This window comes from Mauremys mutica, chromosome 6, assembly GCF_020497125.1.
Source record: "Mauremys mutica isolate MM-2020 ecotype Southern chromosome 6, ASM2049712v1, whole genome shotgun sequence".
Lineage (NCBI taxonomy): Eukaryota > Metazoa > Chordata > Testudines > Geoemydidae > Mauremys > Mauremys mutica.
The window spans coordinates 4831225-4851885 of record NC_059077.1 but is presented as its reverse complement, the minus strand read 5'-3'; the positions used below and the strand labels follow the sequence as shown (position 1 = coordinate 4851885).

The following is a 20661-nucleotide window of genomic DNA, read 5'->3' as shown; positions in this document are numbered from 1 at the left end:
TCCACCACATTACTCAATGTGTACTGCTTTGTGAAGTTGTTTGGAGAGCTGCTGAGCAGCTTGTGGTATGTCTATGAGACACAGCTCCATATCTCCTTCATGTCAGATGTGACCAGTGCCATTTCCAAGATCTCTCAGCTCTTAGCCAAAATCAGTATTTTGATGAAGTAACAAGTAGTGGTGACAAGATGCAGCTCTGGTTGAGTTCCACGTAGGCTTTGAACCCTTTAGGGCATTCATCACATACCCGGTGCCTAGAGAAGGGATTGCATACCGCCTGGCCTACAGCCAACTTTTGGAACATCTAGCATAACAGGGATTCTTTCCCAGCCTCTTAGGAGTCTGCTACTATAGGGATCCTCAGGGCAAAAGAACCAGAGATTTATTCATTTTGACCAAAGTAGTGGGCTTTGAGTTTTAACTGTATCCATGTGCCCGATATGTTACAGGATATGGACCTGAAATAGTCACACTGTGTACTACAGTACAGAACAATGAAGCATAGCTAGAAATTTATAGAAAGTAGAGGTGAAATTTGGATCCAACTATATCATCGTGTTCGCTGACCCTTCCCAGAGAGAAACAGGCGGTCTCAGTGTAGGCATGCTGTGAAGGAATAAGAGTGCAGACATATGTAAAGACGAGTCTTCCCCCCTCCTTTACAGTTTGGGGAGGGGAAGAGGCCTGAAAATCATGCATCAAAGTTCCTGCCCACCCATAATATTGAGTGAATAGTTACATCCACTCCAAGAGGGTCAGTGTGTAATGCTTTACGGCCTGATCCTGAGTGGTGTGGAGCACCCACAACTTCAGTTGAAGTCAAGGGGAGTTGCAGGTGGAAAGCACTTCTCCGGCTCAAACTATTAACGAAGGAGCCCAGTTCAGCAGTTCAGCCATCTTTGACAGGCTGAGAATGGCGCTAGGAGCCAGAGACCCAACCCCCCTACACAGCCTAGGGTCTGACGAGACAGTGGAACGCTGGGAGAAATATAGAGTTTCAAAAAACCACAGCTCGTTTCCTGTAGGGCTAGCCACAGCAGCAGTTTGGGCCAAGTGTTCCAGTTCAGGAGGATTATTTCTTGTTCTAAGGTTGATATTTTCTTCCAGCAGGGGGCTCGTCCAAACTGACAGATGTACATATATAGTGTGCATTCTGAAAATTAGGTTTCATGTGTCCCCCACATCCAGTAATTGCAGATGATCCTTTATCTCCACAGGCTGCAGTTCTGGGCTTCAGTCCTCCACTTCCCTCTCTACTTCTCCTTCTCCTAGAGGCCTCAGCATTTACATCTTAACTACCTAGAGCAGAGCAGACTACTGCTAGGCCAAACTGTCCTAAGGCAATATACGATAAGGCTCTTCTTTCTAGTTCTCCTCACACATAAGCCATGCTCAGAGATTGGCCTGACTCAGCTACACATGGGGTGCCTAGGTCTTGGATTACTATGTAGAAAGCTTAAGGCAGGTTGTAGAATTCTCCTACCTGTGCTCCTGCCTGGCAGCAAGGAGGGGGGCAGAGCTGAAGAATTCAGGGAGGGAGTTGGCCTGACTGCGGAATAGGAGGCACAGTCACAGAGGAGTGAAGTATCAGAGGGGGAGCCGGGTTAGTCTGGATCTGTAAAAGCAGCAAAGAATCCTGTGGCACCTTATAGACTAACAGACGTTTTGGAGCATGAGCTTTCGTGGGTGAATACCCATGAAAGCTCATGCTCCAAAACGTCTGATAGTCTATAAGGTGCCACAGGATTCTTTCATGACAGAGGAGAGACTTCTAACATGAGGAAGGACAGGCTGAAAATCTCTACCCCTCTCCTCCCTTCCTTCCAGCCATTCAGTCCCCTCATTTCACCCTTGAGGACCGGCACACCCCTTCCCACAGCCCAGCTCTAGTTTCCTTCTCCCACTCTTCGCTGTGCAGCTCCTGCCAATCCATCTCCTGTGGCTTGAAGAGCCTTCAGAACATTTGCTCAGCCATGGGCCTCTCAGCCAGTGCAATGTCTGCTATCGCTCCCCTCCTTTTTCTGCCCCTTTCTGTGATCCCACCTCCCTTGCCGTCACCTCCTCCTTTCCCTCCATTCACCACGAGTGGAAGGCCTCAGAGACACAGAGGCCCAGTGGTGGTTCGCTATTTTGTGTCAGCAACTCTTGTCAGCCCTGACATACTCAATCTGTATCTACAGGGTGCCATGTAAGGTATCAGTGGAAAACTAATAACTCACTGAATAGTCTTGTGTGAGGTACGTACAGTTAACCTACAAAGACTCATACAGATGTCCTGGAAATATGTGACTAAAATGTTGTTAAACCAGGCACATCAGGGGAAGTTGTTAAACATTTTTTTCCAGCCACTTCAAGCCAGATGTGGCCAAGGACAGGGGGCTATTCATTTGTAGCAGAGACTGAAGGAAGATCATTTGCATTGTCAAAATCACAAGTGGGGGAGAAGCCAGCATGGCATCCACGCCCAGCAGGGAAAAGGAACTTTATCACGGGATATACTTCAGAATACATTTCAAAGGTTTACTGGAACTATAAAGCAAGGGGAAGAGAACCCCTAAAGTTGTCCTTCACCTGAGGAGTTAAAGAAGGCAAGCACCTTGAGCAGCATGCGTTGGGGCCTGGTTAAAGAACAGCACCGCCAGGCTGGAAGAATTACTATGGTGAGAAAAACCTCTTTGAACAAAAGTCTAGTTTGTTGAGTTTTAGTTTTGAAAGTGTATTTTTACTTGTATTAGTTTGTAACCATTTCTACCCTTATTCCTTGTGCTTGGTGTCACTTCAACCCCTGTCCCTTTCTTCATAAACTTTTTACTCTTACCATAAACCAATGCGGTGCTTCGATTGAAGTGGAGGGTTTGTCAGCCCCAGTTGATAAGCTGCGGTGTGCTGTCTCTTGCGAGGAGCAGTGGACTTGATAAGGTTGTGTGGGGGTTTCAGTAAGTGGGACTGAGTAGTGCAGAGAAAGACGTTTTGGGGAAGAATACGGGACTGGGAGGGTGCTGGTGGTGTCGCTCTGCAAGGAGGAACTGGGCTGGTGTCAGGCTCTCAACCAAAGCAGCACAGCGTAGAGACTCCCAGGCTTACAGGGTAGGTGATGACAAAACCCCATACTGGTCTAGGAATGGTTGCTGTCTCTCCTCGCCATTCTCTGCCCCTTTCTGCAGTCCTACCTCACTTGCCTCCACCTTCTCCTTTCCTACATTCACCAGAAGAGCAGAGGGCCTCTGATATGCACTTATGTGGCCAGCATTTGAGGATACACCACCCTATAACATCCTTGCTTAGTAACATGGATCCACAGGACTGATGCTCTTGAACGGCTCTGGAATAGTCCCTGGGAGGACCCTTTCAGTGTGTCAGCCCCCTCAGTGTTACACTATCACTTGGGTAAGCCCCTTGGCTTCACCATCTTCTGGGACTGAACTTTGGCGCCTTCAACACCCCTGCTTTACGCTGTGAGCTCCCCTCAGCGAGTCCACCTGAAGTGGACACTGACACGCCCAAAGGGAACAGTGCACCCCCAATGTACTTAAACTGGAATGACAGCCAGTGGTGTAAAAACCGATGGATTTATTAGATGTCTGGAACACAGAATAGAAACTCCTTAGTTAAGATAGAGAACAAAGTAATAGCATAGTCCACCTGTGTCAGTCCAGAGCCCTCTCTGACCCCTCTGTAGTCCCAGTCCCGAAACTTCTCCTTGAACAGACAACGCTTAACAACCCCAAAGGGCCCCTCCTTATTCCTTTGTTCTTGTTCCCGAAAAACATGGTTGCCTGGCCATCCTCCTTATCCCTTTGTTCTCCAGCTGATCACAACTGGCTGGCTTCCTGCAGAGGATGGGCCGTCCATGGTCGTTAATTGCTAGTGCCAAATGAAGTGGCCATTGTCTTTTTCAGACTCTTCATGGGCATGGGCCCAGGCCCCAGACAGCCAGGCATCAGTGACAACTGGATCTCTGCAAAGAGGAAACAACTTTCCCCACCCCCATTTAACCATGCAGCACAGAGGGGAAACCGAGGCACACCAAATATTAATCCAAAATATGAAAAAAAAAATCATTCTGTCACACGCAACAAGACAGACATTTTAACCGCTGGAGGTCTGAATCATAGACTATCAGGGTTGGAAGGAACCTCAGGAGGTCATCTAGTCCAACCCCCTGCTCAAAGCAGGATTAATTCCCAACTAAATCATCCCAGCCAGGGCTTTGTCAAGTCTGACCTTAAAAACCTCTAAGGAAGGAGATTCCACCACCTCACTAAATCTGGATTGATCCTGATTTATATCACTGCAAATAAAAAGGTGCAGACTTAACTCAGGTTAGCTAACCCATGCTGGCTAACTCGGCTACAATCGCAGTAAAGAGCGGGCAGCTTGGTTTGTAATTTGGGTTAGCAGCTTGAGTTCAACTGCAGGCTGCCCTGTAGGCTTTAAACTGAGCTGCTACCCGGAGTTAAAAGCCCAATTGCCGTGTCTTCACTGCTGTTTTAACCCAAGTTGAGAACACAGCTTTTTAATGCAGCATACCTTCTGCTGGGCAGGTGCCCAGACCATTCACACTAGTCCGGGACAGTGAAAGCTCCCTGTCTAAAAGGCCCTTTCTGCTAGCTAAATGGAAATGAAACCGTGAGCAGGTAAAGTTGCTTTTCTCAAGCCAGCCACTGATATTTTGTTTTGTTATTACAGAGGAGGGAAAATAATTATAGCTCTAAAGAGTTTCACAAGCTCCATGACACACTTCTCTGCGCTCCCTAATCTGTGCACAATTAATGAGTATTATTAGCATTCTTAAATCGTCATTTGGCAATCCCATGCTAACGAAGATGGCTATTTGCCATGCAGTGCACAGCAACAAAGACCGAAGTTTTAGAGGGTGCTACAGTCCAAGGGTGCAGCCCCCATTCCTGTAACGATACACAGACTGACTTAGGTTTTCATACAAGAGGTCAGACTATGAGCCTGGGGAGCGAGAGCGAAAAAAAGACCAAGCCAGAAAGCTTGGTGGTTTTTTTTAAGCTGCACATGTAATAAATACAAAGGAGGAAACAGCAAATACTTCATTGCAAAGCCTTTCAAAAGAGATATTTAAAATGATAGCAAAGACGTCTATTATTGCTCATGCTGGGGATTCTTGCGTTTCACTCTGAAGCATCAGGTACATGTTACAGGAGAGAGCATCCCAGACTAAATGAACCCAGTGCTTTGACCCATTCTGGCAATTCCTGTGTTCTGACCTACTGGATTGTCTAGCTTATCCTCCCTTGGCTCAGGACTGTTCCTTCATGTATCTTCCACAGTGCTTTATCATTCCGAACTAGATTCAAAGGTAGGATCAGCAAAGCGATAATGTAAATAATGGACGTGTACATCACACTCTGACCAGCTGGCTTCAGGGATAATACCTTTTCCCTATATTTCACTTCTGTTAGTGCTGCATAGCCAACGCAGAACAGTTCCATCCACAGATGCTGTAACGATGATGCGTGATCAACAAAACATGACTGCCTTTCAGATTCCATGCTGTTTGTAAGAGCTTTGGGTAACTTGGGTGCAGTTGGAGGCACAAATAAAAGTTTGGACATCAGTGATATAAGGGGGTTATGCCAACAGATGATACCCTCATGCACGTTAATGGGGTCACTGATGCAGGAACTCAGGCTGAAACTCCCCCTGGAAACAGTTCAAGTTTAGACTAGGCCTTTAAGATAGACTAGGTGTGAGGTTAGCTGAAATGTTCTAAAAGTCATAGGTGGAAATAAGACACATAGGCACCTAAATACCTTTGTGGATCCGGCCAAACTCCCATTGCAATCAATAGAAATTGGGAGCCTAAATAGCATTGTGGATCTGGGCCGCTTTCTTTAACATGTGCTAAACTGCTGAAGCTAAAATCTTGGGGTGGAGCCCAGACTTGTCTACACTTAAAAGGTTTGCTGATATAGCTGTACTGGCAAACACGCCTAGGGTAGAGGTGATTTAATAGGGTTTAAGGCAAGAAGGGACCATTAGATCATCTAGTCTGACCTCCTGTAAATCACAGGCCGTTACATTTCACTCACTTACCCCTCCATTGAGTCCAATAACTTGTGTTTGGCTAAAGTATCTTCCAAAAAGGCGGCCAGTTCCGGTCTGAAGACATCAAGAGACAAGAGAATCCCCCACTGCCAGGGTCGCCCAGAGGATTCCAGGGGCCCGGGGTCTTCAGCAGCGGGGGGCCCTTCTGTTCCGGGACCTGCCGCCGAAGTGCCCCGAAGACCCACGGCGGGAACCCCCCGCTGCCGCCGAATTACCGCCGAAGCGGGACCCGCCGCCGAAGTGCAGCCCCCACCGCGGGTCTTCAGGGCACTTCGGCGGCGGGTCCCGGAACGGAAGGACCCCCCTTGCCGCCGAAGACCCGGCTGCACATCGGCGGCGGGTCCCGCTTCGGCGGCAATTCGCCAGTGGGGGGGGGGGTCCTTCCAGAGCGAAGAAGCTCCTGCGCCCTCTTGCCCTGCCCCCTCTGGGCGGCCCTGACCCTATCCACACACCCCCAGAACACCCACAATCCAACCCCCCCATTCCCTGCCCCCTGACCGCTCCCCCAACCTCTGCCCCCTCCCTGTGCCCTGACTGTCCCCAGGACTCCCTGCCCCTTAGCCAACCCCCCCAACCCCAGCCTCTTACCCCCGGCTCCCTCCTCACCCGACAGCCGCAGCGTGTCCCCGGCGGGGCCTGAGCTCCGTCCCGCTCAGAGCCGCGTGGGGAGGGGGGCGGGGCTGCGAGCTCCACGCCAAGTGGAGGGAGCTGAGCTCAGCCCGGAGCTCGCAGCCCTGCCCCCTCCCCATGCGGCTCTGGGCGGGGCGGGGCTCAGGGGCCCCACCGGAGACACCCCGCTTGATGCGCTAGGGCTCCAGGAGAGGGGCGGAGGCGGGAGCCTCAGCTGTTCTCTTGGGGGCCCCTGCGGAGCCCGGGGCAAATTGCCCCCTTTGCCCCCCCCTCTGGGCGGCCCTGCCCACTGCCCTTGGTAGTTTGTTCCAATGGTTAATCACTTCCATTGCTAAAAATGTCTTACTTCCAATCTACATTTGTCTTCAGCTTCCAGCCATCAGTCTTGTTCTGTCTTTGAGCCCTTCAGTAGCCAATATTATCTCTCTGTGAAGACACTTTCATACTGCAATCAAGTCCCATCTCAGTCTTCTTTTTGATAAACTAAAGAGATGCATCTCTTTAAGTATCTCCCTGTAAGGCATTTTCTCCAGACCCCCAAATCACGTGTCTCTTTGCTGCACCCTCTGCAACACTGACATCCTTTTAATACTTGGGCACCAGTCTGACCAGCGCCTTATACAGAAGTAAAATCACCTCTCTGCTCCTACTCACTACTCCCATCTATATATCACCCTGCTCTGACAAGGGCTTGTAGGTGCTACGATAATACAAACAACACATCCAAGGATCACATAGGCCCTTTTTGCCACATTGTCGTACTGGCAGCTCATGGTCAGTTCCTTTTCCATGATGATTTCTAAAGCTTTTCCAGACTCTCTGCTTTCCAGGATACATGATCCATCCCTTCTGTCAGTTAGTGCCTGCAGGCCTTGTGCATGGATGCAGTGACCTTGCATTTGGCTTTGAATGGGCCCACCTTACTAACTGCTTCAGATCGCTCTGTATGACCTCTCCATCCTCATCATTTACTGCTCCACCAACCTTTGTGCCACTTTTAACAGCAGTGATTTTATATTTACTTTCAGCTCATTGATGAAAAATGTTGAATAGTTTTAGACCTAGTACCAATCCTTCTGGAGTCCCACTAGAAACACACCCATTCAATGAGGATTCCCCATTGAAAACTAGAGTTTGAGATCTGTCCCTTACCAGTTCTTAATTTGTTTAATGTATGGTCTATTGGCACGTCAAGTGCTAAGTTTTAAATCAGAATGTCTTGTTGCACTAAGTCAAATGCCCTAGAAAGGTCTAAGTGTACAATATCTGTGCCATTACTACTAGCAGGAAAACCTACAATCTCCTAAAATAATTGAATCAGTTTTGACAAGATCTGTTTTCCATATAACTCTGTTGACTGGCATATTCCTATCATTTAATTCTTTATCAATTGCAGAGGGCACTCAGAGACGACCCAAGTTTAGGGAGTGGTCATGTCTGACCAGCTCCTCTCCTAAGGGTGAGGTACTGAGCACAGGCACTGGCTTCCTCCTTGCCCTGGGGTTGCTCAACCCCCACTCTGCCCCAGGCCCCCACCCCACCTCTTTCCACCCAGATCTGCCCCCTCCCCCAAGCACAGTCTATCCCTGCTGCTCCCCCTCCCCTTCAGTGACTCTGCTCACCACTGAACAGCAGATTGGAGCAGGTGCGAGGCACTGGAAGGGAGGAGGAAGAGCTGATCGGGGGGGGTGTCTGTCAGTGGGTGCTAAGCAGCACCCACTTTTTTCCATGGGTGCTCCAGGGGGAGCACCCACAGAGTCAGTGCCTATGTCACTGAGTTGGAAGGCTGGCTGAGAACAGACTCCTCTCTTCTCAGGGGGAAGCAGCCCCATTATCCCAGTCCATATTGTACTCTAGGCGGTATTTAAAATTTCAAGATGTAACTGCTCCCCCTTCCCAGCAGAGGGTGGAGTGGACCACTGCCTGGGAGCCCCCAAAATGCAGCAAGCAGGCTCCATACAATTTAGGGTGACCAGATGGGACAGTCCCAATTTCTGGGTCTTTTTCTTATATAGGCTCCTATTACACCCCACCCCCTGTCCTGATTTTTCACACTTGCTGTCTGGTCACCCTAATACAGTTACACCAAGCTCAGCTGGGAGATGCACACAACCACTCAGGAAATGTGGAGCTGTGCCCAAGCAGAGCAAACTAAACTGTGTCTGATCAGCTAGCATCTTGGAGTGGTCAGTGGCTTTTTCCATGTGCAAGGGGCCTGGGTACTGTTCCACTGAGATTCTTTGCTTTGTAACAGCACCACCAACTGGCAGAGACAAGACACCACATTACACTCAAAAATAAGCTGGAAAATGCAAAACACAAGCAACACTCGTACTTTAGGGGCAGCCCTGCCGTACCTGGCCTAGGGAAGCAAAGGACTCAACACTGGGAGAAAGCAGAGTAACTAGGGGCACTGACACTGGGTTTGTCCCTTCAAAGCGCCATACTAGGTTCTTGGCCCTCATCGCTGTGGTGTCAGAGCTCCCACAGGTGAAAGTGACAACGCTCTCCCTCTGCCTTCCCTGGGAGCAACGGTTCAGAGAGACGTGGGGGTTTATGGAACAGAAGTGTTACCACTGCAGGAAAGCAGGCGGGTAGCAGGCCTATACTATAGAGATCACTGCCATGACTATCTCCTGTAGAGTTTTATCTGTGCTCACAAGCCTCCCCCATTGGTTTTATTGTCCCAGCCCAGCACAGTTGCAATGTTCAGAGAGAGGGTCTCTGGAAACTGGGGTCCAGTCCCTACAGCACTTTGGACAAAAAGAAAAAAAAAGTAAAGGTCATGACTTTGAACTGGAGTCTGTTCAAGGGGGAGCTAATGCAGAGGGCAGTGTCTCAGGGAAAGCGATTCCTGGGCACCCGTGTTGCTGAGTCCGCAAGCAGCTGTGTTCTGAACTAGCTAGGAGCTTCAAGGTACAGGGCTTTGTTCCTGTATATTAAATCTTGTGCAGAAGAAATGTCTCCTAAGTCACCTGGGAAACTCCTTCCCCAGAGTTGGTAGGGATTGATGGGCTCTGCAAGAAACAGCATCCCACCCTCCTCCGCCAGGAGTGGTCTCAAATCTTTTGGGATAGGTAGGGAAACAGAGAAGGCAAACGTGCCTGTAGAGTGGTTAAAAACAAAACACTTGACTGTGAGAAGGGAAACTGAATGAGAAAACGAGTGCCATGGGCGTGTAGATGCAAACTGTCTCCTGTGCACAGAAATAATGAGCTGTGCACTGAATAGTATCTACTGGCACAGGCAAGCCAGACCTGCCCTCTCTTACATTCTCACCATCACCCTGAAGTCATCTCTAGAGGTAGTGAAGCCAGAACAGTGGTTAAATGAAGATTATGCCTGCCTCAAGAGGGTGGGACAGCAGGAGCATAACTACGTCATGTTTATGAAGGGCTTTGAGACCCTCCAATAAGACAGCATGGAAGTCTCAAGTATACCTACAGTATTACTGCCTTTTGGACAATTCCCTTGTGAAACAGAGACTACTCTGCTGCTGGGGCCACACAGGGCATGGGACAGATTCTGGCTGTGAGGAGGGGACAAGAGGACTACTCCGTAGTGTCCTTGAGATTATGTTCTTCACTGTACAGTCATTAAAACGCCACAAGCAGTTCAGATTTATTTCCCCTTGAACAAGCCAGGCCAGCAAGGAGGCATCCTGACTGTTTAAAAGGGGCATGACCAAGACAGTAGGTCTGAAGTTAGATTCCCAGTATGGCACTAATAGCTATTAGGCATTTATACTAGGTTATATACAGCAATTAAGCACTACTTCCGGCTCCTAGCAGGTTGTTAATACAGCTAAGCATGGTTGCCCCTGGGTTTATGTACAATGGTGGGGTTAAATAGTAAAGGACACTGCTAACCAACACTATACAAATACATTTTATTTAGAGATATCCATATTAAGATGCACAAATACTTTTGTTCACCAATTTCAGTTCACACAACTTCAAGTAGTGGAAAAAACAAACTGCAGTTAGTTACAATTATTCTATATAACAGGGCAGTAGTAAAAGATCCATTTGTCAGACTACAGAATGGTTAACACTCAGATGAGAACATACAGATCTATGTATTAAAAAGTGCATTGGTCATTGCCACATACACTAACATGCTTTTTCCAAGAGCAACATCTTTCTGGCATGTGGACACAGTAACCCGGTTAATGTGAGATTGAAAATTAACATCTCGATTTGATTTGGAAATGAATCAACTAACAAATCTCCCCAAACCAGGAATTAAGAGTTTTGTTCCTTGATCCATACAAGGAAGTCAACTTGCAAACCAAACTTCATTATGCTGTCCATATGATCAGGCAACACACTGATGACCTAAAGCAGTCACAGTTAACAGCCCAACTTCACCGGCTCTCCTCTTCCATTCTGAGGAGAAGTCCAAAACACTCAACTGCATTTAGGAAGCTGACATGGGACAGTCACCAAATCTTTGCAGCCAGTTTGAATTCTTCCACACAAGAAAAAACACCTCATCCCTCCAAAAAAAAAAAAAAAAAAAAAGCAAGCAAGCCAGCTGGGATCACATGTTGCTGAACTCATTTTTGCGATCCCACATTAAAGTAGAGAAAGAAAGTGGTGCTGGATCTGTAGAGTAACTGCAGTGGGTTTAAAATTAATAAAAACACATGGAACCTTAACTTAAACCATCTCCTTAACACAAGGAAAGCCCAGCAGATTCCATTTGTTATTGATATCCCCTTTTTCGCATTCAAACAGAGAGCGAGCACTGCATGCTGCTCAAGAAAGACCCGCGAGGATTGCTCTATGGATGTTAGCATTGAATAGCAGGAATCACATATTAAAATCAGTCTTCAGTTAAACTCCTTGCATTGAAGACACAAAGTGAAACAGGCTGACCTTTACATTATACTTAAGGAAATCCAAGAGGCACATTTTGCATTGATCAAAAAAAACCTTGATGTACATTGCAACATTCAATGAATTTGGAATCTGAGACATGAACCTCCAGTGGAAGTGATTTAAAAACAAAAGTCAGGAACTCTGTTCTTATTCCATTAAGATGATTTTAAACTGCTCCCTCATCTACTTGAACTAGAGGTACCTTTCCAGTTCTCTGCATACAAAGCCTGCCTCCCCCACAGCTTGTTTTCTTCTGCACACAATGGAAACAAGTAACCTCAATGCCTCACAGGGTAGGTCCCAAAAGCATGTCAGGAGAGCTGAGGGTGGGAATCAGTAGAGATTGTACATGTGCAGTGATCCCCAGAACAAGAAGGTGGAAAGTAAAAACAACCAGATTTCGATAGCCAGCAGTGCAGGAATTAATTGGTTTACAGAGCAGGAATGAGTGGGGAGCACAGCCCTCCAGATCAGAGGAGACCAATTTAGGGAAATATCCAGGGCTGGGTAAGAGAGAGGAAGAGAAAGGAGGGAATCAAACTGTAGAAGTTGTGATCCAGCAAAGTACATAAGGGCTTGAAGTAGGTGCTTAAGTCTCATCAGCTTCAGCAGGACGTAAGCATATGCCCCGGTGATTTGCTGAACAGGAGCCCAAGTTAGCAAGCCAGGATGGAACACGCTGGAGTCCACAGAAGAGTGACTGGGACAAAAGGCTGAATGATGGAGACAAAGCTTGTAGAAGAACAGAGGGACAGAGCCTGCTGCAGGCTGTTTTGTGAGCAGGAAAATGGAGCAAGGGGATCAGTGCCTGCTGCTTTCTGTGAAACCTGGGGAAGCAGCAAGTCCAAACTGGAATTCTACATCCCCTGCACCCACAGGTAATGCGGGATCAATAGGTAGATCCAAGAGGGGGAAGCCACAAACAAGGGCCCTCTTCACTATGGCCTGCCAGCAGTGGAAAGAGTGCTGCCCCTCAGCACCCCAGAAATGAAGCCGTTTCCTAAGTCAGGAAAAATCCTGGAAAGCTCGAGTGCAGTAGGAGCCTGGGGAGGAAGGGGTGGGTGGCAGGTTGATGACAATCAATGAAGAAACGGGTGCTTCCCTGCACTATCTTCACACGGCATCTCTGAAGATAGAAGACCAGCTGTTTCCACAGGCAAGCTCCAGGCGTTGTAATCGACTGTCAGATAAGGGATGATGAAGATCTGCAGCCGAACCCCTAGGCCTCCATTGTTCAAGTGTATTAAAATAGCTGCTTGTCTTCTAAAGTAACAGGCCTGTGGAATTCCCCTTGGACAAACTGTGCAATACGTGTCTGCCACTTAACCATACGGTCCAGCAGCAGTGTCTCCCCCCATTAATTACTGCAGGAAACTGCCTTTTTTAAATATATAAAGTAATTCTAGCCATTACAGTTGTGAAGAAAGCCCTGTGCTGTAACCAGAAGGAACCAGTAATCGGCCTGGAAGTGTGATGTAGCCCCCCAGTACTCCAATGGGGTGTTGACTCTGAAGTGGAATGACAATATTGTTAGCTGTTCCCCTGCTGCTCAGATTGCAGGCAGTGGGCCATCACTTCCCACCTTACTGACCACTGCGTTATGAAATCTGGATGTTAGAATTTCAGCTTCTGTAGAGGTTACCAAAAAAGCAGGAATTGTCATTTCATATGCAGGTAGGTAGCAACAGGTTTACGACAGAGCACAGAGTGGTCTTTCTACCCAGGGGCCACCAGTATTTTTGTACAACTTTCAGTACAAGCTATTTGAATTTTCTCAGACCAGACAAAAACTTGGAATTTATTCTTAAAGGTGAACTGGAAAGAATGGAGAAAAAAGTTAAACCATTAAAGATTACAAACAAGTCAGATTAGATCTGCTCAGTAGGATCTAATGAGGGTAAGTAGGGCCAAATGCTACATTAAATAAGATAAGATCTCTAGGTTACTCTGTTTTAGGTATGTGCACATTATATCCAGAGACTAATGACCATACATTGACACAGTTGTGTTGGCTTTGTAGGGCTAACAGAAAAAAGGGAGTGACTGAATCAAATTCTACTGAGCCAGAGGAATATTGAGTCACTGATTGGAACTTTAGCACATTTACAAGCTCACTGAAGGCAGTAGGATTGGTGATACTTGAGAAGAAACCCAGCTTGAACTTCAGATCATATTGAATTTGCAGGGCAGTTAGAAAAGTAATTTTTGTATTCAAATTCAGCACATTGGAAGTCACTGAGAAACAGAACCAACCCCACAAAGCCTTTTTCTTTTTGAAGTCACTTTTCAGAGAAGAACAGCTGTTTACGGGATAACTTTCTAGACACTGAGCTGCATATACAAATCAGTTGGTTTCTGCATGCAATCTGCAAGTTTCCATTGTTTAATTTGCAAATTGCATGGACAGTTTTAAACATTTAGCCCTCAAGTTAAACACATGAACTACAGAACATTTGAAAAACCTCTACTCCCTTTGCTTAACTGCTTACGCGCAAGTTCAAGATTCTGCACTGTATCAAAATAGTTGACGCTATAAACTATACCGAAAAATTTTCTGTGCATGCATGCACACAATAGCAACATATGCCAAAGAAACATTGGGTCCTGAATTTAAAACGGACACAGGCAAGTGACAGAAGTCATGATATTTTCAATGCACTGGATGTTTAAGTCTATGAAGTGTAGTCTACGTGGAAAAACATTTTAAAAGAACTACAATTCACTTTAAGACATCCTAACCCCAAGTCACAAGTTGTGATCCCCACATATTTTAAACACCCTGTGTAGTTTGTGCATCATATATATTGACACATACATCATAGGCAAGTGGGGAAGATCCAGCATCTTATGTACATATTACCAAACATGTAAGCACTGATGTCTGTACAAGGACTCATCCTAAGACAAAAATCAGTGCATTTGATTTGTGTCTATCCCATATTCTTGAATGTCAAATGAAAAAAAAAAGTCACAACTAACAATACAAACTTGTTGCAACTTCACTGTTAACATCTTAGAAAAAGACAATGATGAGTTTCCGCCAGATAACTTTGCAAAGATCAAGGTACCGTAAGAGAAAGGCACGTTAACCTCTGATTGGTCCTTTTCATTATTTGGATGAATCATAGTGATTTATATACCCTGAGACTGCAGGAGGCCATAACAGGAGAGGAAACCAGGTGAGCAGGTAAACAAAAAAGTACAAGTTTAATGAGATTTAAGATTCAGCACCTGAAATTTCCCTTCTAATTAAGGAAATCTATAGAAAAGCGGATTCTAAAAATCATGCGCTATCTCCAAGATATTAGTTTTGAGACCAGAGAATCAGTGTTTGAAGGGGGTACAGACAGGATACTGTACATGTCTCCAAGTGTTTTACATAGCCCCATATTTTATTTCAGTCCATTACTGTGGCAATTTGTATACGGTCAATACCGTTTACCCAGATGGTCAGATGCAGCCTACAACTCAGCCAGCCACAGCACTTTTGTTTTACCTATGAATGGCCTGCAGGAACTACAGGTCCCAGCATGCAGCTAGAAGAGAGGTGGTTGAAAAATGGCTTCTGAAGGCCTCTGGAGTCTAGGGACAAAACAGACCAGGTTCCACTCAGACAACTCTTGAAAAAACACTTTTTTTTTTTTAAGTATCTAATACAGGATTTTTAAGTATCCAATTTTGATGAGGAGACCCAGCACAGATGAAGCTACAAGGATTACCTAATTCCCAAGCAATAAATTCAAGCACATGAAAAACAACCAGAATAGATTCCACATAAAGGGCCAATATCAACCTAAGTTTTTTGGTTTTTTTAAACTAAAAAGCAAGTTTCTCCTTTAAATAGAAGTTCTGGGTGGTTCTGAGAGGAACACCAAACCTGCCCTCCTTTCTGTGCACACTCCTGCCTGCCCCTATGCTGCTGATGCTAATTGCAGACCCAGGAGAACAGCATGCACAAACTGCCCCTAGAGCAGAGTGTGAATACTTTCCCCTCTCCCCCACTCTGCCCTAAGATTAGGGCATGGGAGCGATGCAACTGATCACCAATGCCACAGTGAAACCAACACTTCACGAACTGCTGTAAAATCCACGACAATCTGAAAAAAAATAAATTGATCTTTCTGTTTTAGGAAGCCCTGCAGTTACTTTTGCCAACAGATGCAACATTGTCAGATGGAGATTCAATTTGAGATGAAGTATCAGAGGGGGAGCTGTGTTAGTCTGGATCTGTAAAAGCAGCAAAGAGTCCTGTGGCACCTTATAGACTAACAGACGTTTTGGAGCATGAGCTTTTGTGGGTGAATCCCCACTTCGTCGTCTGTTAGTCTATAAGGTGCCACAGGACTCTTTGCTAATTTGAGATGAGTCACTCTCAGAGCTTCTTTGATACCACTGCAAAGATGAGTGTCCGAAAAATACACGTCTTCTCTGGGACTTTGCAGCTACAAACTTCTCGCAAGAGCAGCACCTCAGGGAGCAAGGTTTAGATGGAAGTGACTCACTCCTGAAGGTATGAAAACTGTCAGTCAAGGATTATTAGAATAATGTATTTTTGCATTGACCTCAATGGGTGTTGAATTAGACCAGTCTTAAGTGGGTTTTTTAAATAGCTTAGAAATATACTCTCTTTGGGACCACTGGAACTCGCCGAGGATTAACACAAACTATGAATCTCAGTGAAAGTTGTGCCTGGTCTGTGGCTCTCCTGAGCTGGGGTGGTAACACGCTCAGCCTCTAACAGGAGGCTGCTTGGTCTAACGTGGCCTCTAGCTCCCTCAGAGCAATGCTGCAAAGAGCTGTGTCAAGCTTCCTTGGCTGGCAGGACAGACTGTGAGATGATGGACTAAGGTTGGAGGGGTTAATAGAAAAATGGCCTGGGGAATAACACTGAACTTGATGGTGGAAAAAGTTGGACAGTTTAGGAAAAAGAAATGGAAATGGGTTCTCTCTTATCATGAGCACACTGGCTAGTTGCTGTAGAGTTGCCACTCAGTACTCATGAGTTCGCTGCTATTGGGTCCATCACTGTTAAATTATTAATCTGCCACATTAGAACAAATGCATATGATGCTTCAAGGATGCCATGCTTTGTATAGCAGCCTTACAAAAAGTGCTGGATGATCAAATAAACTGCTTGAGACATTACAATGCAAATAGGATACCATGTTAATATAATGTCAAATATCAGAAAAATGCTGGTCTGTCTGAATGATCCTTAAGAACCTTATTTTCCCTCAAAGCAACTCTGAGGGAGGAAGAAAAAAAAAAGTTGCTAAGATATCTGACTTTGAGCACTTGGAAAAATTGCTAGTCTACAAACAAAGTGAGACCACCACTGGGTTTCCGTACCCTATTTTAAAGCTATCGAAATCTAGTCAGGCCAGATTCACCCCCAATAGGGTTTCTCTATTGTTGCTTGAGAGATGGGAGCTTTGCCTTCACACCCACTTCTGTGGCTGGGCTCTCAGCCTCCCCACTGCTGTACCAGCAAACCAGTGACCCATATTTGGATCCCCACGTGCTACTATCCCCCCCACCATGTTCTGGTATTTCAATTTTAAATCTAAAACTGTGTGGCCGAGGCAGCATAGTGCAATGGAACAGGCAGAGACTAGAAATCAGGAAACCTAGGTTCTTTTCCTGTTTCTACTTCTGATTTACCGTGAGACATTTGGCAAGTCACTTCCCCTCCCAGTCTCTGTTTCCATAACTGCTCAATGGATCAAAAGAAATATTTGACTTTGGATACTCAGGATCACATCACAGTAAGGCATCCCATCTTCAAGGGACAGCTACTTAAAACACTGGTCTGAAACTTTATAATCTATTACTGTTAAAAGCAACACACGATTACTAAGATAAAAGTATTTCCCAGTTTTCTTTTTGCATTGGACAGCACTGGATGTATATTCCATTTACCTTGTTTGTGTGGGCTTTCCATGCAAGGGCAAAAGTTCCCCCCCAAAACAGGAAACAGTCACCAATAGGACAACACCACACTGGCAGAAGGCTCAGGAGCAAATGCAGTACTTGAAACTACATCATCTCCACGTCCCCCTCCCCTCACAACGAAACTGACTAATTTTAAATTGATGTTCCCTTAACACCAACACATCTACATTGGACAATGCTTAAAATCACCTGGAGAGAACAATTTCCCCAAAGACTCAAAGCTACAAACAAATGAGTTTTAAATTAACAAGATTAACTATAAAGGGAGTTAGATTCAAGACCAAAAGGCTTCCTTCAGCATTAAAAAAAATGTATTTAAAATGTTACTAAACATTGTGGACTCAACTTTAACACAGCTGAGCTCTGCTCTCAGAGATGTCAGCTGGAGCCGAGTGCTCAGTGCCTTTGCAAATCTGACCCCGAACAACAGGACCTGCCTGGGAATAAAACACACCCCAACAGAATGCAGAACATATCAGTAGAAGAGAGAATGATCTTAGACAGGATTTAAGACTACTCCTTCACAGAGATGAAGTGTTACCATATTTCATGTAGATTAAATAAATATTTTCCTTTGCATATTTCTGAGCAGAGTGAAATGCTACATCTCTGCCCTGCCAAACATTCATAAAAGAAACCCCAAAAGCAACATGTTCCCATCATGGAACTGTGACTGGTGACAGTATAAAAAAATATTTAGAATCTTTACATTCGTTTAACAACGGAAGTTCTGAGAGAACTACTTCATTTACAGCCCTATAATTTAACAGCTTACTACTTGGAAACAGCGTAATAAAACCATATTTATTTTTCAATTTTTGCTTTGATGCAGATTTTAAGCAACCAACCCACTAGCGGAAGTTTGGAATGCAGTAGTAAAATTTCTTGGTTTGCAAAGTGATCAAGTCAGGCCTATACTTCAAATCCCAGTGTGCATATGGGACAACCCTTTCCTTAACCCTGACATGCAATCAGAATGTGGGGGGAAAGCCTGCACTTCTATCATGTCTTGTCTGATAATCTCAAGTTAGAAATTAAACCTCAGGTGCCATGTGTGCTATTAACCTCGTATTACAGATCTGCACAGTGAGGCACAGAGACATGAAGTGACAGGGCAACAGCAGCTACAGCCAGGAAGAGAAACAAGGAGTCCAATGCTTAACCCTGTGCTTTAGCCACAAGACCATCTCTTCTCACCAGAAATGCACAATCCCTCCATGACTGAGCCTGTATTTTGTTCGCGAAGCGTATCCAGACTGTCATCCTGCACCCACAGCTCCTGGTGAAGTCCAAAGCAGGACTGAACAATAAGCTAGGTGCTTGTGGGGGGGGGGGGGAGGAGGGAGGAGAGTCTCTCCTATAAAATCCAAGTGACAGCCTGTGCTTTTCTTAACATGATGAGCTGAACACGAAGTCTAGCTACCTGGTAAGTTTCAAACCTGCATTAGAAAATGAAGCCTACAGTCATTAAAGAGGAAGACAACTGTATTTGCTAATAGCATCAAACAACTGCATATACCACCCTCCTTCCAAAGGTCAGGAGGGAAAAAAATATGAACATATTAGCATAACATCTCCCTGGCCATCAACTTTAATAGCAATGACTGGCTAGCAAAAACCATTCCTGCCAACATTACTCACTGCTGGTGCGAGAACTGCAAGAGGGGAAATGCTACAAGGGGAGGGTGGGGGGGGGAGTCTCCAGCCTGGAAGAGGTGTGTGTCTTTAGGCAGACTCCAGGTATCCGAGTCCTGGCTCCTCCCTGCCATCCAGCCCCAGCTAGTCTGGAAGTTAATCAGATTGAATTAGGTTAGCCACCATACAAATCCGTCTCCTCCTGGGATGCCATTTCCCTTAGTGCCCCAATCGGCTGCAGTCAACCATCCTAACAGCTGTCATGTCACACAATACCCCCGCTGCAGTATAGGCAGCCTACTCTGAAGCTCCAACAACCTTGCCAACTGACACTCAGGATAGAGAGAGAAGGGGTAACAAGAGACAGTCATTGTACTCAGGCACTGTTGGGATGCCAGGCTTGGGGGTCCTTGCTACACTCTGGGCTAGATAAGATGTTCCTGGTGGTGCTCTGTTCCTGGGTTCCAATGAGTATGGTTTTGATACATTTTCCTTTATGCATACAGTGTCATTAGACTTGTACTTTAAAAAAAAAAAAAGCCAGGCCTGAGCCAGGCTCTGCAAATAAAGTAGTAGCTTATCTCATAAATATTTTTAATAGTTTTAATTACAAGTAGTCCTCACTCCAAGTAACGTAACCGACACAAAGTACCTGCATACACACAGCCCCTGGACTTTCACAGAAAGCCTGGCAGCAACCACTCTATAAGAAAGGAATCCTACCTCACAGCAAAGTAGGGGGCATATGGCTGAGTTAGCCTATACAGGGAAGAGTCACTTGGAGTAAATACAATAAAAAGGGATTTTTAAAAAACCCTTCATATAAAGGATCAAGGAAGTTAAAGCAAAATCTGGTTCAAAAAAAAAAAAAAAAAAAGATGTACAAAACTGTTGAAGACCAACAGAAAACTCTGCCAAAAATAACTTGCATTTAAACCAGAAAACAATGTCATCACACAATTTCTTTGTTAAAAAAGGAAAGACAAGGTGGAAATCAGTGTCAAGATGCGCATTTGGGAAGAGTTCTCATTAGCTCCAGAGACCAGCGTAATTCCCGTGGAGTCCTGATGGAAGGGGACCTCCTGCCACAAAGAGTTTCGTTCCAGACGAGTCGTAGCAGTGGGTGTAAACAGCATTTGCGAAGAAGTTAATGTCAGAAAAGTAATTCCTCCAGGTTTCATCATGATTCTGTTAAAGGAAAGTTCAGATCAGTATCGCTGCAAATGAGCAAAAGAGGAGAGCTTGTTTCACAAAAGCAAAATTTAGTCTCCATAGCCTGAAAAGGGGCTTTTTGCATTAATGATCCCTGGGGTTTATGCGGATAGGCTAGAACTGGGAGACACCAGGGACATCCTGCAGTCTGTTTGATGGCCCAAATTTCCTCAGAAAGAACACTGAGGGGAGGGGAGGAGAGGAGAGGAAAATAAGGTTGGAAATCTCATTTATAATCACTCAGACTTAATTATTTAATAACTAGAACTGA

General features: G+C 45.6%; 1 protein-coding gene and 1 long non-coding RNA gene across 3 annotated transcripts in view; one reads left to right on the top strand and one right to left on the bottom strand.

The window, feature by feature from the left end:
• LOC123372548 overlaps positions 1-20661 on the top strand; it is a 38992-nt gene that overhangs the window by 7251 nt on the left and 11080 nt on the right. The gene's annotated exons all lie outside the window — the stretch shown is intronic.
• The window catches only part of DCAF12 (DDB1 and CUL4 associated factor 12), a 37483-nt gene continuing 27402 nt past the window's right edge, over positions 10581-20661 (bottom strand). For both annotated transcript variants that reach the window (XM_045020724.1, XM_045020725.1), the window contains exon 9: positions 10581-20366. In XM_045020724.1, coding sequence (XP_044876659.1) covers positions 20208-20366 — 159 coding nt within the window. In that variant the 3' untranslated portion in view covers positions 10581-20207. The remainder of the gene's footprint in view (positions 20367-20661) is intronic.